At 36.4% G+C, this 20,764-nt stretch overlaps 1 protein-coding gene across 1 annotated transcript in view; it reads left to right on the plus strand.

The window, feature by feature from the left end:
* The window catches only part of CADM2 (cell adhesion molecule 2), a 215,706-nt gene that overhangs the window by 142,865 nt on the left and 52,077 nt on the right, over window positions 1-20,764 (plus strand). Inside the window, exon 7 of the mRNA XM_009890102.1 lies at window positions 7,504-7,682. Coding sequence (XP_009888404.1) covers window positions 7,504-7,682 — 179 coding nt within the window. The remainder of the gene's footprint in view (window positions 1-7,503; window positions 7,683-20,764) is intronic.

The raw sequence follows: 20,764 nt of genomic DNA on the forward strand, positions 1-20,764 counted from the left end.
TCTTTCCCAAGTCTGTAGCACTGCAATGCAATTCACTGATAAGGTATCTTCTGATTTCACATAAGTTCTCTTGTTGATCTGTCTCATGAAAAGGCCAATCTCCAAAATGTTATTTACAGCACTTTTTTTACACTTCTTTGGGAAGATTGTGAATAATACTGCAATTAGGTAATAAACTTCATATATGCAAACATATATATATATATGTATCTCGATTATGCACTTTTCAGATATATGTTTGATATTGCCTTGCCTTCTTGAGAATAACTAACGTAAAGGAAACAGTTAAGCGGGGGGAACCCTCAAAAAAGGCACGAAAGGCATAGAGAAAAAGTACAGGTCAATAGTTGCAAAGAAGTTAACGTTATAATGGGTTAGTGATCAACTGGGAAAAAGCTATCCAGACAGAGACCAGCAGCATAACACATCTGAGTTAAGGACTGAAAGCCTTAGGTCATAGGGAGTCCTAGACTCTAAAGATACTAAAGTATGAATTAGAGTGTATTATGAGCCTGATGAGAGGGAGATACAGAAGAAAAGAGAATTATGGCAGAAAGAGAACAGCCACGTTCTTACAGGCAGAGGTAGGTATTAACTGACCTGAAAGGAACCTTAAGGTTGCAAGGAAAGATTAGGTGAAGATAAGGTTGAAATATGAATACGGAAAATTACTGTTTTACCTCTTAGCAATCTATACTTTGTATCTTTGGATAAAAGAGTAAATACTTTTGCTTTGAGAAGACTTTTCTTGAGTCACTTTAATCCATTACTGTCACAGGCTGCTGAGGGATAAGGACTTCTGGCTGCAAATTTAGTCTATCATATCAACATGGTTAGCATCTGTAATACAGTGAGCCAATCTGAAGGTGAGAGGGCTGCCTGATTTATCCAAAGCAAGCTACAGGCAGGGAGGGCTGTCACCCAAGTGCATTTGTGGTGGACAAAAGAAAGGCTTAATTTGATCCAGGACAGAAGATAAGGGATGAAGGGAAGGGGTTTCCTTTTTGATTTGGTTTGTTGGTTTTCTTCCCTTTTCTGTTGTTGGGTTGTGGGTTTTTTTTCTATTTTTTTGGTGTTCTCTTTTTTTTTCCTCTAAACGGTGAATACTAACACTATTTGAGGTTCCTGTCACCTCTCTAAGTTTGTCATTTAAGCAACTTTTTCAAAGGTATAATACACTGTAACCATTGCCAAAATTTTTTGGTGTTCCTGCTGTCTTTATAGCTGTGAATTCCTGTCAAATTTTTATGATACAAAAAGTAGAAATCTGTATTATGTTGCCGCCTCGTTTTTAACATATGTTGGTAATTTAATTCTTAACCATTTTAAAAACATTGGTATAGGGCATGATAAATGTTCTTAGGCTATGTTATGTGTGCTGAGATGCTTAAAAGAGAAAAGTGTGGACCAATATAATAGTCAATTCAGATATTCAAAGCTTCTTTCTTAAAATAAGAGACATAATAAAAGGTACTTAGGATATTCTTGACTAATTCTTCTGGGGAGAAGAACACTCTATGAAGATTACTCGAGCTTTGCAGAACTACAAAATCAGAGAGAGTTCTTATCTCATAAAATAAAAACCATCTATCCAAGCCTTTTATGAAAGGCTAGTGACTGTGGATATTGATGTTTTTGATAGATGAAATGCTTCCAAACCAGCTCATACCAAAATGACTCATCAGACTGAGACTTTATATAAACAATAAGTTCCCTCAGGATTTAAACTTTCAACTGGATGATTAACTGCAAAGCTAAAAATCCAGATTTTCAATACAGAGAAACTCTGTAAGTTTCAAATTAATGAAGCAATCATTCCCTTTGATGACTTTTAACATTGCACCAGGATTTCAACAAGAAATGCTCTGATAAATGCGGTGATACCTTTTCCGTTACTCATTTAAGTATTTCCACTAGATTATGTTTTCATGGACTACAGAGAATAAGAGTGTGCCCCTGTTTGGAGAAGTAAAAGTCAATGTTCAAGTGGGCCATACTCAAAATAATGAATTTACTTGTCTTGTTAGTGTTGCACAAATCCTTCTTCCATCTTTCTCATTTTTATGCACATTGGATAGAAAATTTTGACAGGATGCTTACATACCCAGATGTGTGATAATATCCTCAGTGAGAGTGAGTATGTAAAGAGCCAGCACTGTTTTTTTTTGTTGTTGTTTTGGGGGGTTTTTTGAGTGCAATCTTATGGAAATTAAAAGGTTAGTCTGTGCTAGTATTATGGGCCAGCACGTTATCTGAGTGTTGTTTACTAAGGTCTCAATGAAGAACACTTTGTACATGACCTTTCTGTACACAAAAATCAGAAAAGGGCAACAAAAATGAATAGAGCCAACAACTTTCAGGTGAGAATGGATTGCATTCCCTTTGTTCAGAAACAAGAGGTGATACAATAGATCTGTGTATCATTTTTAAATGAAAGCTAAATTAAGATAAATATAACGGTTAGATTTAAAGATATCACTAGAAAGGAGGATTATAGGAAAGCACTGAAACATCACAGTCCTTTGATTAAGGATGGAAAATTAATGAACTTGTTTTAAAATACTGCTGTGTAACTTTCAAAGGCCTAGATTATAAAAATTATTAATGTGGACTCAAATATTAACTGTTGACTTTCATATTACATAAACACTTGTTGAAAAGGTAAGCCTGTGGCTAAGTGTCCTTTTCTAATCAAACCTGACTGTGTTTTTAAAACTTTTTTTTTCCCCCAACACATTACAGTGTGTCCTTAGCTTTCTTGTAGACTTATTTTGGAAGAAAAAGTTTCTTAGCTTCAGGATTAGAAAATAATTTCACTTTATTTGCAAATTCTTTGTTAAGTTACTTGCAAGAAAACTCCTCTTCCATAGTATAAAACATGAATCACCCTGGAACATGATACCATTTTTTTGATATCCTTGTTGCAATCCAATTTCAGTTTGGGAAAGAATGCCAAATTCTGTTGCTTTCTATGTCAAATTTTGAGGCTAACACGAAGACAGTTAACAAAATCATTCATTTATACCAAAAATCATTTCCCTTTTGGAAGTCAGTTACTCAAAGCTTCTGGGCCTTTCTACTAGGATTTAACATGAATTATACCAACATCTAAGCCCATTTAGGAGTTCTTCAGTGAGAGTATAGAGTTCAAATTTCTTTTGGGGGGCTGGCAGAGAAGTCATTGGTCATAATTAAGGATTTTTTTGTATGCTTGTCATTAGTATCTCTGTCTTCTTTCAGTTTAATACAGCCCTGATAGTGCCACTGTGGGCAGCTGTGTGCAAAGCCATATCAATAAAAGCAATACATACAAGCCAAAGAAATAGCACGGGCTGTCACATTTGAGCTGTGTCTTTGAAAGAATTTCTTCAGTACAGCATGCTTAATTTGTTTGTTTTTGTCTTAAAAGGTGTCACGCTGGGAGCAAATTAGAATAGGTAAGCCAGAAGCAGAACTGTGTTTTGGGCAAGAAAACAGCATTTTGGTGGTTCAGCTCTGCTATCTCCCTCAACCCAGTGAAGGGTCTCAGTGGTAGCACAGCTCATTTGCACTTAACCGCATCCACATGAGAGGGATTAAACCAGGATATAGAAAAGCACCTCTCACCCAAGATGGTGAAAAAAAAGAAAAAGAAAAAAGGGGGGGAGGACAGACTTGTTCCTTGGGTGACTGCATTGGTACTACCAGGCTGCATGCTCCTTTTAGGACAGAACAGGTCAGTGAGCTTGTTTGTGCCATGAAATGTGTGAAGGTAGTAACGTACAATTGCATTAGTGGCCACAGTGCTCATTCTGACTTTATAGCTGTTGTGCTATATGTTTTCAGGATTGTCTGAGAAAAATGGGGATTAAACTAGTAAGTGTAATTCAGCTTGAAGTAAGCACAGATGCAAGGCACAGAGATACCCTGTTTGTTCCAGTTCACACAGTAGTCGATAGCATTATGGCAACTGTTATGTGAAGAAAAGATGAAATTCTGCAATATTGGAGATGCGTGCAATAGAGAAAAATGTGCAATATTAGGAGTGTGCATATTTGCTGGATGTTTTGGAATGTCAAACCTAAATAAGCCCCAGTTGAGCCAGAACCCTTTCAAAATGTTAGGTAAGAGAAAGAACCTCTGTCTGGATCTTCACCCATGAGCATATTTCAACATGATGAACTATGGGGAATTTACAGTTCTCTGTGCCTTGTGTCACAGAAGGAAAGCTTCCCCATCAGGGTTTCAGCTGCATTTGTGCTTTGGGCAATGAAAGTACTAAAGCAATTATCAAGGAAGAGCCAATTTGCTCTAAATTTACGGTTCCTTTACCCTTTTTTTCTTGTGAATTTTTCTTTCCCTGCCAATAATGTCAGAAGGTATCAAATTCAAAGAAACAGACAAAGAGGGAGAGAGAGGCCTACGAAGTACAAGGCTATTGTAACTTTCAACAAGTTTATAGTATGCAGAAGTGTTGCTTACCATACCCTGCAATATTCATTGCCACTTCTAGGAGATCAGTGCAAGACGGATAAAAGTAAATATGTTTTTGCACAGCGGGTAGGGATCTTCCAGAATTCATTGCCACAGGAGGCTGGGTTGAGACAGTACAAGCGGATTCAAAAAGATATTAGAGACATTCATAGGCAAGAGGTCTAAATACTAAGTAGATGCAAAAGAGAACAAGAGATGAGCCCTCCAACATCCCCAGTAGAATGATTGTGGATGCCGGTAGAGTACAGGGAAAATGGACCACAGAAACTGGCCCCACTCACGTGCTTTCCTTAAACAGCCGCTGCCCTTGTCGCCGACCGCAGCGGTGTTCTGGCCTGGCTGCATGAGTGTGTCGTGTTCTTAGCTCGCTTCTGCCCAACTAATGAATTGTTTAGACCAGAATGTCTCAAAGCTTCCCAGCAGTGCAGGGAAAATTTGATTTTGTGGCTGTGACAGCGTTACTGCTTTAGGCACCATCCTCCCTGAGAGAGGTGAGAGAGCTGTGCCCGGCCACCATGATGTGTTGACTGTGGGCTGGCTGCCCAGGGATTGCTCTGCTGCTGCCACTGAGCCAGCACAAGGTAGCTTAATATTAACTGTTAATTAATTAGCAGCCTCCCTGACACCCAGATGTAGATCTGCCTCTCTCTAAGCCGTGATTTTTCTGCCACCATCATTTTTGCAACCATAGCTAACCACTCTGTATAAGACTAGAGTTGGTATATAACAATGTGACAAAGCTCCCTGAATAATTTATATCTAAGGCTCCATTTCATAGTTATTTGTTATCCTATGGGTTTTCCCCTAAGATATGCCATCTAATTTCAATTTTAAAAGTAAGTTCGATAAATTACCACTGCACAAAGGTTGCTTTAACATGCTATTTATGAAGGTAATGGTGCACATTGTAGCAGAAGTGCTTCAGAGTTTCCACTCCTGGGGTTACAGATTCACAGTAAGCTGGTAAGTGGGGAACAATGTCGAGCTTGCTAGAAAATTGAACAAATCCACCTTAACGTGTCAAAGCAAATCACACCTTAATGTTGTGAACTCTGTAGGGCAATGTTTCTGCAACAGCATGGACAGCTAGATTCCCTGCTCAAATTAAGCAGAAAGGAAGTGTGTATGCCGTGTGTCATGTATATTTAGATACCAGTTGCTGAAAGTTCACTTTGGAAGAGTATTGAGACATATTTACGGTAGGTATAAGTGAGGCCCATTACTCTGACAGTTCTTAATCCTTGATTTCTTATTATGTGAATCTTTTTATATTCCCTGAGTCTATGATTTCTTAAAAAAATTATAACTTTAGAGAATACACAGTCTGGGTAACAAGTTCAACAATGATTTAGCAAGGTGTCATCCAAATATTACTAAAACATGTATAAAACTCTGTTATCTTCCAGGAGAAACATGTTATTGTATTTTTTACTTCAAAAAGTAATATAAATTATATAGCTGTAAGTGCATTTCAGGAAAATTCACTTTGTTTACGTGTCTTACCTAACTTAAAAGAAAATTGTGTCATTGCAGTCATTAGGACTATTTTTCTGTGCGTGAGGCCATATTTTGGAAAAATGTCTCTCCTTAGGTTTAATTCTTACTCTTAACACTTATTATATTTATTAGATTTTAAACACATCCTTAAATTATGAAATTAAGTATTTCTTGAGTAAGACTAATGACTAATTCGGCATCTGCTGATTTTATAAGAGCGCTTTATATTTTGTTTTACTACTTAGTCATACAACTGCATATTTCAATCGGAAAATATAATGTAACATTCTTCTACCAAATAAATGTGCAAATCTCGAACTGCTTCTGACTGAAATTACTTAAGTAGTGTACCGAAAAAGAAAGGGATTGATATTTGGGTTATAGCGTACAAAGCTACCAGATAAAAGTAATGTAGCAGTGAATCCCCAGGCTGTATATATGTTGCTTTTGGGACTAGTATCTAAGGACTGGAGATGCTCCATCTGTTTGTGAGATAATCAGGATTCAGTAAGCCAAATTTTCATTGCCAGTAACGGACCTTTCTTTTTGGTGATTTCCCTCATGTAAATTTAAAAAGTAGATCATGTTACATGGAAGTAAAGTCTGCATACCAGCAATAAATACATCCTGCTGTCTGTTAGGCAGATCTCATGAACTGTTGAGCTTCTTGAGAGTCTTTAGGAAAGAGTTAGGTATCACTTGCCAGTGGGAAGGTATATGGGAATCTGCAAGACGGTCAGTTCCCTTCTCTGTGGTGCCCTTAACTTGCCTGGGGGTGTTTTGTTGTCGGCCTTTGATGCGAGTTCATGAGGCACAAGAGGAAAGGTTTCACAAAAGAAGGAAATCCAGGATTTTAAGTCAAATCTTATATTGCTTGTGATAACATGCGTAACAAGCAATTATTTGAGGGAGGGATGCAGTAAGGGTGGAAAAGGGGATGGGCTGTGACACAAGGCAGCAACAGAAACAAATTTAGATTGTGTGTAAGGTGTACAACTTTGAGACTGATATGCCTTCTTCAGGAAAAACACTCAGAGCATGCAAGTGCTCTTGTGAATGTGAATAGCCTAAATAATTTTAGAATTCATTTAGAAATCCCTTACATCTACCTCAGCCTGCTTGCATGATTTCTGACACCTGTCAGCCACACAGGACCATATTGCTCATCACACAAATGGAAAGCTGTTATCGCTTAGCTTGCCAAGCATCTTCCCGAACTGTGGGCCCTGAAACCTCTCGAGCACTACATGTTAGTTTAGGGAAGATCTTGGCCTGTTCCAATTCCATTCTGTTTCCTTTTTTTTATTTTTCTTCTTTTCCCATCTTATTCTTTCACTTTCTTTTGTAGTTCCCATCCGGGATGGTGAAGTTGAAATAGTGACAGTTCATTATGTCCAGTAACTCAAACAATCATTGAATATTCTTTGATGGCAGCTCACTATTCCTAAGTTTCTGATGCTCCTGTTTCTGGTGTATATGTTTCATATACATGCTTCACGTATCTGATTACATGCATTGCTTTGTATCCAACAGACCAGAACCAGTACTGTGGACAAAGGATGGTGGAGAACTACCAGATCCAGAGAGAATGGTTGTCAACGGCAGGGTCCTAAGCATCAGCTTCCTAAACAAAACAGACAATGGCACATACCGATGTGAAGCAAAAAATCCTATTGGACGAAACAGCACAGAATATGTCCTCATAGTACATGGTGAGTATGTTCTGGTTAGTTTTTTTGGTGCATGTTATGCATATGTAGCATTTCAGGAAAATACATTTGGTTGTTTATGATCATTAGCAAAAGAATAGCAAGAAAAAGCTGGAAGTATAATTGCACTTTTATTGATGCTATCATCTAGTTGTGGGGAGGATGTTTACTTCCTTTTATTGGCATGCCTCTCTTCATACAGTTTAAACAAAATATATTTGCTTATGTTGTGAACTTTCTGCAAAGCAAGCACCTGTAAAAATGTTTTGCAGTATGTCAGTATTGTTTTATAAATACTTGCCTCAGGCACACACTGTTCAGATAAAGCTGGTTACAAAAGGATATACGGAGGGAAATATGAAAATACCAGACAGACAGGTATTTGAGGGTGGGGTGGTTTTTTTTGTTTTTTATAGACCACCAAAGACAGAATATCACATACCTTTCTTCACAGAAATTATAGCCTGCTACTGAGAAAAATCAGCTTATACAAGTTAGCTGATTGTCATCTGGCCTATCATTACAGTCAGTCCTCAAAAATATGTCATGTCCTAAATTCATGTTACTGCTTCTAATAAAATTGAAAAATAGGAATGCTCACATTAAATTACAATCGATTTGTTTTCCTTAATTAATTAGGTGACTATGTGGCACATGAAAAGAATAGCAGGCTTTTTCATTAAACATGAAATAGATTAATATAACTTAAGTATAGGAGAAACTATAATACAAAGTTAGTATTTGGCTTTAATGCATCTTTGCAATATGGATCTAGCAGCCTCAAAACATAATGTTCTCTTATCACTGATACATACGTGGTAATTCCTGGAAAATTATGAGTTCTGTAATTTGAATTTTAACCTAAGTGAAAAGAGAGGTGAAAGCTTCACTGAGTGTTCCACCATCATGATGGTCCTTTTTTTTCCTCTACTTTTTTAGAAAAAATGTAACTTCTTATTAAAATGACAAAATAAAATGAAACAATCTAGTACAAATTATAGTCTTTAAATAAACATGGGAACTATGTAGATTTTATTTGCTCATGATTAATTCAGGTATAACAAATACATGTTTCTTTGGTGTTTGCAAGCTCTCAAAAATGTTTTTCACTGAAGGTTTAACCTGCCTTTAGGTATGTGGCAGAAAACTTTTGATAAGTGCTACTTTCAGCTTTCAGTAATGAGATATTTTTTGGCACTGTTGATGAAATGTCATTTATCAAAAGAACCCCTTAGATCACTTTTCATTTTTCTTAAAGTTCACTATTAGTTTATGTAGGATTAGTGGCACAAGTAAGGAGGAAGTCTTTGCATGAGGAACACAGAGCCTGTACTGCTGCGTGAGTATCTCTGTATTAAAGACAAACAGAAAAACTAAACCCTCTAACCTCTACTTACATTGTTTGCTACAAAAAAAAAAAAAAAAAGTCTTTTACATCCCAGAGGTGGTGGTGTATTGGTTGTTGGCTGCAGGCACCAAGTGCACACTGCCTTTGATAAGGTAACGGCTTCTGCACTTACCAAATGTTGAAACTTCTGTTGTTTGTGCTTTCTGCCCAATTTATTTATGTGACTATTTCTGAAAACATGGACTTTTATAATGGCAGATCTTTTCGTCAGTGGTGACTTTGCAATATACCTCTATCGAAGAATATTTCACGATCCCCTGTGTCTTTTGCATAGTGGCATGCCCCCTGTTGATCTGATTATCTTGCAACGACTACATGGCAGTCTGTAAAATCATTCATTATCAGGAAGGCATTCTGTTATGTTTGGCAGCACATTAAGCATGTTATCAGGTTTAGCTTGCACATTGCTGACCTTTTCTGTTATGAGTACCACAGTATTCCTAATTGCATTTCTGCAATTCCAGTGTTAAAACTAGCGAAGGTAAATGTCAGGTGCTTCCGAGGTTTCTGAAACAATGAGAGTAGTGTGACAGAGTATGTGATGATGTTTAGTGCTTAACAACTTACTGGATTTCAGAGATGTTAAGTTTATTTTAAGTACAGAAGAAACCGACGCAATTATTTTATCAAGCGTAATACAATCAGTTGTATAGATCAATTTAGGCAGAGTCTTATCCCTTAATTTAGCTCACTGCACTCACAAATGTCTCTAATGAAACATAATCCTCCCCAAATTATACAATATTCTCTCTCTCTGGGGGCTAGCAAACCTATTTTTTATCATTTTATGAGATGCATTCTTCTATTTAATGGAGGATGTATTTTTTTCTATATCTTCCTAAATATATCCTTTGATTTCTTATCCCTTCCCTACGCCTAATGCGTTGATGTAATTTGTTTTGTCCTACTCCTTCATTAGAGCTGATTTACCTCATAAGCATGCCTTCTTACCTTGAGTGTTAGGTTTCTAATACAAGTACATGCCAGATTTAACATAAGGGGAGGTATGTTCACAAAGGTGTGGGAGAGGAGAGAGGAGAAATCTACCTGAGGAGAGAATTTCTTCACAAAAGATTCTTTTAAATTGCAAGTCAAGGTAGTAAGGTCTAGGAAAACTGACTTACGAGATCGGTAAGGAGTAAGGCCTAAGTGTCCTGAGTGCTAGTAACCATTGCCTTAATGGATCCTCTGGCAGTCCATCTCCACAGTTGTTAAACAACTAAGTTTTTCAAAACTCTTGAGTCCAGAGGAGTTGCAGAGATGGAGATAAAGAATGATAACTGCATGTCCAAGTATAGAGAGATACTGTTGATGATTCAATTTTTCCAGGAGAGCTTGTGTGAGAAGGCAGGGGACATCAATGGAAGCTATCCTCTACAGAGGTGTGTAACTTGATTCAGAGCTTTTCTTTTCTTGTCCATACTGTGATTTCCTCTACCTATTTTTCCTTTTTTTTCACTTCTACTTCAACAGATATTCTGTCTTTCTGTTTATTAAGGTTGCAGAAGTTTCATCTGGCTTCTATTCCTTTTTTCCCCCGATGAAATCCCACCTCTCAGTGAGACTCAGTCTACTAATTCTCTCCGTTTCTGAAGTTATCTTCCTAACTCAGAAGAGATTTAGGCAGCTTTAGCATCAATAGAAGCTTGCCTAAAAATAGAAGTTATAGTTTATCATAATTAGGAATTAAGGGTAAGCAAAGTATTTATACATATTAATTATACAAACGAAGCAAAGAATGTCTCATGCCTTTAACTGGACCAACCTAGACAGAAAATTATAGGGAAAAGTGGTATTTTTTCCACTGTAAATGATGAGGTAATACTGTTTTGATGTTAAGTGATGGCAGTGGAAATAAATATTGCTATAAGCAGATGAATGGCAATCTGTCTAATATAATTAGTATCTGATAACATAAAAAGTCTTTTTAGATTTGTAGTGTAATTAAAGAAATCAAACTTCAGAGATATTGAATATATTTGAATCAGGTAAAAAGCATGGGCTATTAAATATGCTCCTGCTGCTTTGCTGAATCAATACGGCTGCTACTCTCATTTTTCTTAACTTTTATTATTAATAATAAATGTCAAGAAAACACTTCATGAAGCAGGAAGGTGGGCAGAAAGTCGGAGTTTATAGGCAGCAGTACAAAGGCAAGACATGTAGTTTGCTCAAACATTTGTCTCATGCAGTAACAAAGGCACAAGCTTTCATGCCTGTAGCTGTTGTCATTTCAGTATTCTAATTGGCGAGCTTAGTGCTTTAGAAGTGCACATTCTGGCTAGATATATTACACCCTTTCTTTGGTAATGGGCCCCAGGCAGTTTTCCCTCTCTTCCAATTTATTAAGAATTCTTGTTTACCTTTGTCCAAATACTAGTCATTAATCATCAGTAAACAGAGCTAACTGTCAAACACATGATGCTCAACCCAAAAACATAGATTCTACTTGCAAAGCTTAGGTGATAACTGCATTGATTTAGCTGGAGATGAGAAAGGAGGTGGTCCATCATCATCAAACACAGCTGTTATGTATGTAGCAGTAGTTCATAACCTCTGGATGTCACTGCTGAAGACTTAGTTCAACATCATATTGAGTGGGTGACATAAGTCCACATCACCGGGAAATCTTAATGGAAGCAGCAGCATCTGATAATTTCCAGACCTACTGGAAATAAAGTACCTTGGTGAAATATCCTGATTTGCCAATCTAAAGACATGCATTCAGTTAATTGAAATATTCAGAACTATAATGTGTCGCATATCAACTATCTATCAAAGCAATATGGAAATTAACATGAATCAGAGCTGTGGATGGTCAACACAGTTCTTACTGCCACATTTATACATATAGTAGAAAGCAATTGAGCCAGTAACTCAGTATCTCTGGAGAATAAAAAGTGATATAACATATTCCCTTGGCTTCAGCCTCTCAGTTATTTTGTATTTTTTTCTCGGGCAAGCTATTTTTTGCAACCAAAGGCAACTGAAAGACCAAGTTACATCTTCGTTAATTTTTTGAAATGTACTTCCAAACAGAAGATCTCTTACAAAGTGTAAGACCAAAGGTCCCACTGCACCTTTCCTTTGGATTGTAATGTGTTTATCTTCCACCTGCTTGTCCAGTCCCACTTCAAAACATTTATCATTCTATGTTCTTTCACAATTACCCGTGGCAACAAGTTTCTGAATTGAATTATGTGCTTTGTGGGAAAAGTATTCTCTTTTGTTTGTTTAAGCGTGCTACTTGATCTCTTCGCTTCCCAACTTTCCAATCTATTTGGCCTCTTTTGCTGTTTGTGCTGTAAGTATGGAAAATCTCACTGTGATGAGTGTTCACATTTGTATTCTGATGGCATTGTCTCATTCCTCTTACCATCGCTGCTATAGTTTCTTTCAAATCCCAGTACATCTTCTGTTATAAATTCTCCCACTTAGGCCAGTGGCTTGTATCCTCTTCTGAGTCCCACAGCTGTTGTTATTTCTATAATGTTCTCATTTCCACCTTCATTTTGCCATTTTCCAGACTGATCGCTGCATTGCAGTTAAAATCACTTTTATTTTCATGCTGCTTCCCTTCAATAGATTCTCAAGTATTTCCACCTTGCTCTCAATTTCTCACTAATTATGGTCTTAGACTCTGCATTTCCTGGATTTCTGTCCCTTGTATCCACTCACCTTCTTTCATGGTCTCTTTTTCACCTTTTTCGTCATTTTTGGTCTATTAGTAAATCTCTGTGATTGACTGTTCACCATATCTGGAAGAGCACTATGCCGAATTTGCACCAGAAAGTTTATTAACTCCTGCTACCAAATACATTCACAGAAGTTCACCTTCTGTGACCACCCATAATTCCAGCACCATGCACTTTTACTTCTCTACAAGTTTCTTTTTAAAGTAGCAGAAACTCTGTGGAATTCAAAACACATCCGAAGTGAAACAAACTCCATTACCTCTATCAGTTCTAGATTACTTTATCTTTGTCTGTTCATTTGCCCACTATCACATTTTTATTATGTTTTGTTTCTATTGCAATGTTCTCATCCTTTATTTCTGTAACTCACTTGTGCACATCTCTCACTCTATGAAAGTAAAACCCAAGTAGAACAGTAATTTGGTATAAAACTGAGGAGGTGAGATTTTTTGTTTGTTTGTTTTCTTTGAAAACTGAGCTTATCAGATAGGCAATAGATCTCCTAGTATGCAAATATTTTCACTACAGGCCTCTGATAAATCTTGTGCGCTGTTTTTGGACTCCTTTTCCTCATAAACATATCTCAAAAACACATAAAATATTCACTGAGAGGGCAGGGGGCAGATGGGAAGGGAAGGAAAGGAAGCGAAGTGGCATCCATGTGGAGCAGCACACTCTGCAGTAATCTGGTTGCCCTCTGTTTTGGTGTTAAGACTCTAGACATTGAGGTAGCTGGACAATCGCTAAAGCTTCCTTCTTTATAGTTCCTGAGTTGAAATGTCTCATTTACAGATACGTCTGAGAGAAAAGACTTTCCTTGCCTATGGGAGAATCCTACCCTTTGACTGAAGAAAGCTTAGGCTGTGGGGAAAGGGACTTAAACAGACCCATGGTGTAATGGAACAATAATAACATGTACAGCTACAATAGAGGGTGTTTTTAGGAAAAAAAAAAACTAAAAAAAAAAAAACAAAAAACCCAACAAAAAAGCAAAAACAAAACCAAAAAAACTAACTTGCCTTTACAGTAATCAAGTTCTATCAACAGTATGAGGCTCAGAAGACTACTTAGGACTTCACTTGAAATTCTGTGCATGTGAATACCTATGGTTTTTAGTTTTGAGGGGGTTTTTTTATATCTGTGTTTGAATTAAAAGAAAGAGGGTGTCTCAGTTTTGAGTCCTTAAAAAATAGGTGAAAAGTCTCTTCTATTTATATTTTCTAAAAACTAACATCAAGAAGTACAAAAGACGACTCAGAGATAGAGGAGCCTAAGCTTTCAGCTGAAAAATAAATAAATAAGAGAATGCTCTTGAAGACTTTCTCCTTCTCAAAAGCCTTCCTCACCCCAAACCATCTCTTTTTTTCTTTTTCTCTCTCATTCCCGTCCCTGCTGTGCATTCCCGCATACACACACCACACACACACACACACACACAAATAAAACTAAAACCCCAAAACCAAACACACAAACAAACAAAAGTTTAGTAACTTATCCAGAAAGTGATCTCTTTTTTTCATCTTCATGTTGCTTGAAATCCACACCAGCTGGATTTTTTTTTTTTTTTTTGCAAAAGCTGAGGTGTGGAGGAGCGAGGTTTCACTGTGGCAGGCGTAAGAAAGTAACTCATTATAACCCTATGTTAAAGGTAGCATTATAAACACAGAGAGAGTTTCATTCAGGTGTTGTTCTGCAAAGCATAGGCCTTCAAATTGTGGTGAAATATTTAGATTTTGCAAATACATCAAGGTTCTAAAGTGACATTAAGGTATTAAATCTCTATCATAATATTAAAATTAACTTCTTCAGGCAACTTCTGGTTATGCTAAAAGAGGTGGCCCACACCTTAAAGCACAATGCAGATAAATGCTGCACAATCAGATAAATTAAGAAATCATTGCGTAATATAGCTTTTGTTGTCAGACTAAGGAAGAATCATGTTTAGTTGATGTTTTCAGGTATAAGAAGTCTGTCAAGAAACTTATGGTTCAATTGTTGGCTTAATTTTATGGATGAATTGTCCAGCTATTATCCCTGAACACTTGCAAGGCAGCTACTTTGAAATTGCTTTTATTTTGTTGCTGTTTATCAACAGATAAATACTTGAATAGTGGGGTCTATACTTGAGCTGTGTGAACTGGTATCTCTTCATTTATGGTGACTTTAGAAAAATAAGATACAAATTTTTTTCCAGAGAAGCTCAAAATTATTTTGGAAAGGTCAACAAAGTAACATTCCAAACCCCAGTAACACTTTTGGGGATTCTGTTTAACATTTCTACATTTTTACATTAAAATATTGCTTTTGATGAATGAAAACTTTTTAAAATAAAGTGATTTTGTTATATAACATATGAAAGTTTTTAATATTTTTTTTTTCCCATACTGGAGTGCTCATTGAAATTATTCAATTCAGAGTATTTCAGTTGAATTAAATCTGAATTTGTCCTGGTTTTACTTTTTTTTTTTTTTTTCCTCCCTTCTGGTAGATGCAGCAAAAGGTCTCTCTGAGTCCAATCTTTAACAACATATTCTAACATGTATAGCTCATTCCTATTTGAACAGAAAATGTACTTATTCTAAAAACCTGTAAATTTATATAATGTCTTTAATAACACACAACACTTGAAAATATTTCATTTTCTATGTCCATATATAATTGGCTAATGTGATAGTTCTTGATTTGGATTGCCTATGTGATTTCTGAAAAGGAAAAGATTGCATGTTAGTTTTGAATTACAGAGCTTTTTTCTCCATACACAATAATTGCATAAAGATAATATTTTGGATGCTTGTATATGGGTAGAGCATCTAAATAAAGTCATTCTTGAGTTAGATATACTAGATACATTACAGTTGGTCTTTTGAAAAGAACTGTTTTAACTGATCTTAAGTGGTGTGTATTTCTAAAATTGTGTTGTTGAGTTTATTATCATTCTGATTTGCTGTAGTAGCATAGCTTGCTCTCTGTTTTGTCTAGACTTCAAGCTTTGCTATTCCTTATACCTCTAATATTCTTGAACTTTACTTCAACCAAACTTTTCTGGTTGAGGGGTCAGACTAAAATTACCATGTTTATGAACATCATATGCAATCTTCATGATGAAAATATAACTGTTAACAGAATAATTTCATTTGAGACTGATGACAAAGTTATAGTCTAACAGTTGCTAATGATCTTCTGTTTCCATCTAGATCATTTATTATTCACAAAACCCAAACCATAAAGAAATTATTAAAGTGACTTAGTAATTTGCTAAATTGAAATCTTTCCTGCACCATTAGGTGCTATGTGGAATGCAGATAAGGTTGTCCTGTCTCTGTCTTTCTCATATGGTGCTTCTATAACTTACCTTTCTTTTGAGAATAGGTTGCTCAGTTTTTCACCCAGTTCAATAAAGGAAAATGATAATACTATGCAGTGATATTGTTTAAAATGTCAACTGGTGTTGCTAGCCTGGTGATACATCAGCACCATGTTTTGTTCCAATTGAGACTACAAACCTTGGGAAGGTGTCACAAATCATTGCTTCTGAGCAAATGGAGATAGATATAAGTGCTTTGGGGAGACTGCAAACAGCATCCTGAGTCTGAGGAGGGTAAGGAAAGCTTCTGTAAAAATTACGCATCTTTCTTAGGGAGCTTTGAGAAGTTCTGTGTCTAATGTCTGTAATCACATCTGAAGATGAACATAGAGGCTCAGAGAGAAGTAGACACTTAGGAATTTGATCATCTCAAGCCATTAATATTTCTAACATACATAATTTGATGTTAATAATTATTAGTTCTGATTATTCTATTTTTGCTATTTGTAATTTTAATAATTAATGACTTGTGCACTTTTTCAGGAGTTTATCTTAGCCTGCATTTCTATATTCTGTAAAGAAAAAAATATTCAATAAAAGATTTCTTAAAGTATTCTATCACTATTTTACTTACAGCAAATAAAATTTTCCTCCCCCCTTGTTTTCAAGTATTCGGTAAAAAACAGATCAAACTAACAAAAATTTGAGATTTCCCCTGAACAAAATATAAAAGCTTTTATAACATCTTTTTTCACAGCATAGGTTCAGTCTAAATTTGTGGTGGGACCCAAATCATCTTTAGCCCCTCCTCCAAAAGGGAAACCTCTAAGTGTCAATCACAAAAAACATTGTTTCTAGCTCTTGCTGCTTGAATTCTTGACCCAGTATGACAAATTTCTCTCTGCGTTGTAATTAAAGTCACATTTCTTATTGATAAATCATATCATAGCCTTTCTGCATTGGATCTTCCTCTGTCTTGCTATTCCCTACTGTGAATTGCTTTGACTTGTCTCAAGGATTCAGAACTGTTTTGACAACTTTCAAGAAAGTCCATTGCATTGATCTCTCTGTATGACTCCACGGAAAGGAAAAGATACAGCAAAAACTAGCCAGGAGGGCAATAAGGGTGTATCTCAAAAACATTCTCAGGTTGCAGGAAGAAAAAAATCCAACACAAAAACCATTGCTAGCAAGTACGAATATGGATCTACTGAAGCTGACAAAGTTGGCTGGAATGGCCAGTGCCTTATGGGGATCTCCCACAAGACCCTGACTTCTTTCACAAGGCTGTGGTTCCCTCACTAGCCCAAAGCAAGCTGTAACCCCTTTTGAAGAAACTTATCTGGCAGGTGCCTGTGCACAGGTCTCCAGATATCTGCTATGGCTGATGGAGTTCATGTTATGGTGTAAGGTGATGTGGCATTTGTGAGAAGAGTGGTCCAAACAATTTTCAGTCAGGATTACTTTTCCTTTGTTAGAAGGCATGAAGACAGAAGAATGAAGTTTTAATTTCTTTTTTCTTTATCTACTTTATTCTCTGACATGCGTTTTCTTTACTTCTCCTTCACTGGTACCCACACAGCTTGTTTACTCCCCAGATATGCCCTTGAAGAAAAAAAGATTGCTTTTGCTTGGTAACTGCATGCCCGAGGAGGGTATATCTTTCAGCTGAAATTTACTCACATTAGTCCTTATGGCAAGTGAAGAAAGAAATGAACCCAAGGAGAGGAGGAAGGACAGAAAAAAAGTTTGGCAGGGTGAAACTGTAGGAGTGGGTAAACTGTTTTATTCTTGATGCATTGCTGTGGGTCTTTGTTCTAGTGGATTTGTTTTTCCCTCTGTCTTTTCTGGTTTTGGCTTTTCTGTGGGTTTCCTAATCCTTGATTAGTAGGAGGCAGGGAGGAGTTGCGGGAGGCTGACATGTTGAAGTGCTAGTTTGCTGCTTGATTGAGGAGAGCTCTGGATGGCTTTCATCGTTCACAAGCGGGAACTGAAATCTCTTTGCACTGCTTTGTATATCATTTTGTTCAAAGTAAGTTAGCAGATATGACCAAGCATTCTTTATAACAAATACTGCATTCCATTGGTGAACTGTCCTATTTGATGGCTTAGGAGTTAGGGTACCAAATCTCTGCCTGAGTGAAGGGAAGCTGGATAATTTTACTAAAATTAAGTCTTGACTATATTGCACATGTCCCACCATTCATAATAGTGTGTTATACAAAGCCAAAGAGTCATGGAGGTAATTCAACTACCTGTATAGAACTCTTTTGAGCAAAAAGAGACAGGGTGTAAAAGATTGACAGCTAGAAAGATAAAGCCTTGTTTTCTCAGGTAATGTAGTATGGTGATAAGAATGTTAGAATTAAGTGTATTAGTCAAAGACAGTGCAAAAAAGTGCGATAAACTATGGTCTAGGTTGCAAAGATGCCATTAACTTGCCCAAGGTGATTTTCAATGGGATACAGCTATCCCACTGTGATAAAGCATTTCAGATTAGTGTTGGACCTCTTTGATTTCATTTTGAAACAATGTAATTTAAAATAAATAACATTCTCTGATATCTCTTTTTACTAACCTTAAAATTATTGCAGTGAGGTTTGAATTGTTTAAGTAATTTCAGTGATTTGTCCTGAATTTCTCAGAGAAATGAAAGTAGCAACCATAATAAAATAGAGATCAGCAATCTGTTTACCTCCATTTAGTTTCAACACTTGTCTCCTTAATAGGGAAATTTTAGAAAACTCTCCTTGACCTCTTTCTTATTCCTAGTGCAGTTCTGGCTGAACTTTTTGAATTTTTTTGCACAGAAAGAGTCAAGTGTCATTCTGAGAAAACTGTCATCTTTGCTCAAGGCTGCTGGTGTCTGAGTTTGTATTGTACATTAGCTTTTCCTTATAGGTTTTCAAGGGCCAGCTGCCGGTACTTTATTTCATTTAATTTTGAATACTACTATTTTATGGCTTGGAGAAACAAGGAAATATCGCTTGTCTGTTTACTTAAAAAGAATAAAAATGAACATCACAGCCTTAATATGATTTTTAAGCAATGGCATTGGGCCTAGAACACCGTATTAATAATGATGGAGTGCTGCACTTCTGAGGCAAATCGTGCTGGCTTTATTCATACAAGATGTTTGGTGGCTTTTGTGGTTACATTTTGTCTTGAATGCAGTGAAACTGGCACTTCAGGTATAAGGACAACTGCTTTTCTTAAATACAATTTTAAGAGTGTTTTTTTCTTTTGTGTTTTTGATTGTTTTGAGTTTTTTTAGTAGAGGATTAAAATGGGACTCGGGAGATGTGTTCTGAACTTGCCTGTCAAGCTCAGAAGTCTGTAAAATATAAGACATTCTGCTTAATTCTTCTGTGTTCATTTCCCCAGCTGTGAAATGGGGATAATACTACCTCCTTTTCCCTAACATTTGGTCTGTACTGTCTAAATAATGATCTTACAAAACCTCAAGGTGGAGATCCATTCTTTACTGTGTATGTCTTTGTTAATGTAGAGCTGTAAACAAAATCAAGACATGTATAGATGCCTTTTTACAAGTAAACCAACTTCATTTGAGGCTGCAGACTCAAACAAAGCTCTAAAACTTTACCTTTTTAAATAAAATGTTGAATTACAAAATTCTTTTTCTTAGCCTATTGCACGCTCTACAAATTTTACTTAATTTCTTTCAGGCAAGTTGCATAAGCTTCAATGATTTCCTCAGTGCCGTATTTGTAACTACTTTAATTAGAATGATGGACTTTTATACAAGATAGAATGACTCCCTTAAAATAATAGGCTGTATTAAAATTGCTACTATTGTATGGGAAAGGACTTTTTTTTTTTTTTTTCACTACTAGCAAAACCTATGGTAACTTTGGGAAAAAATAGGTCTGACAGAATACTTTTGGAGTAATCTGAAGTACATATTGTATGCATGTAACTCCAGAACATTAAAGATTAATCCTTCTGTTGAATACTTGTTTTGATTTGTCCTTAGAGGTACATCCTGCACTAATAACCATTAATAAAGTAAAACTTAGAGTACTTGAAAACAGATTTTTTCAGTATTAAAGAATTTGCCTACTTGAGAATTTAGATTTTCCTTGTACTAAGATAATCTTCAATAGCTAATCATCAGGCCTAGTTATTATCTTGTCAAATTTATCCTTTTGTGTTCTTTGTGTATCACCTGGTTTTAGCACAATTAGAAATTAAGAAATAACGCATTGCAACCTATTTGTTTTCTATAGTACAAATGTTGCAATTCATATAGTCTGCCCCACCGATACTGAGCAGCAATAGGTAAATGTATTGTGAAATACTACATTATGTCACCTTTCATTCTTCTGCTTCGCTGGGAGCAAGAATGGTGAGCTTTTTAAATGGCTAGACAGGTGACAAACAATGAGCCTGATGGACAGTGAAATGGGAGCGTGTTCCAGCATCTCAGGGCCTTCATTGCAAACTTCTCTTTCTGTTTCAAGGGACCCGCAGTTAGAGTGCTTTTGCTGATCACAAATTCAGTGGAGTGGTGTGGGGAGCAAAATGATCCCTAAAGTAAGCACTGAGGGCTTCAAAGGTCAAACCCTACATTTTGAAAGGAATCAGCTGCTAGTGCAATACTTAAATGTTCATGTTAGCTGCTTTCCTGTGAAATGCTTGATGCAGATTTCCTGTGGTC

This window comes from Charadrius vociferus, unplaced genomic scaffold, assembly GCF_000708025.1.
Source record: "Charadrius vociferus isolate BGI_N301 unplaced genomic scaffold, ASM70802v2 scaffold287, whole genome shotgun sequence".
In the NCBI taxonomy this organism is placed as follows: Eukaryota; Metazoa; Chordata; class Aves; order Charadriiformes; family Charadriidae; genus Charadrius; species Charadrius vociferus.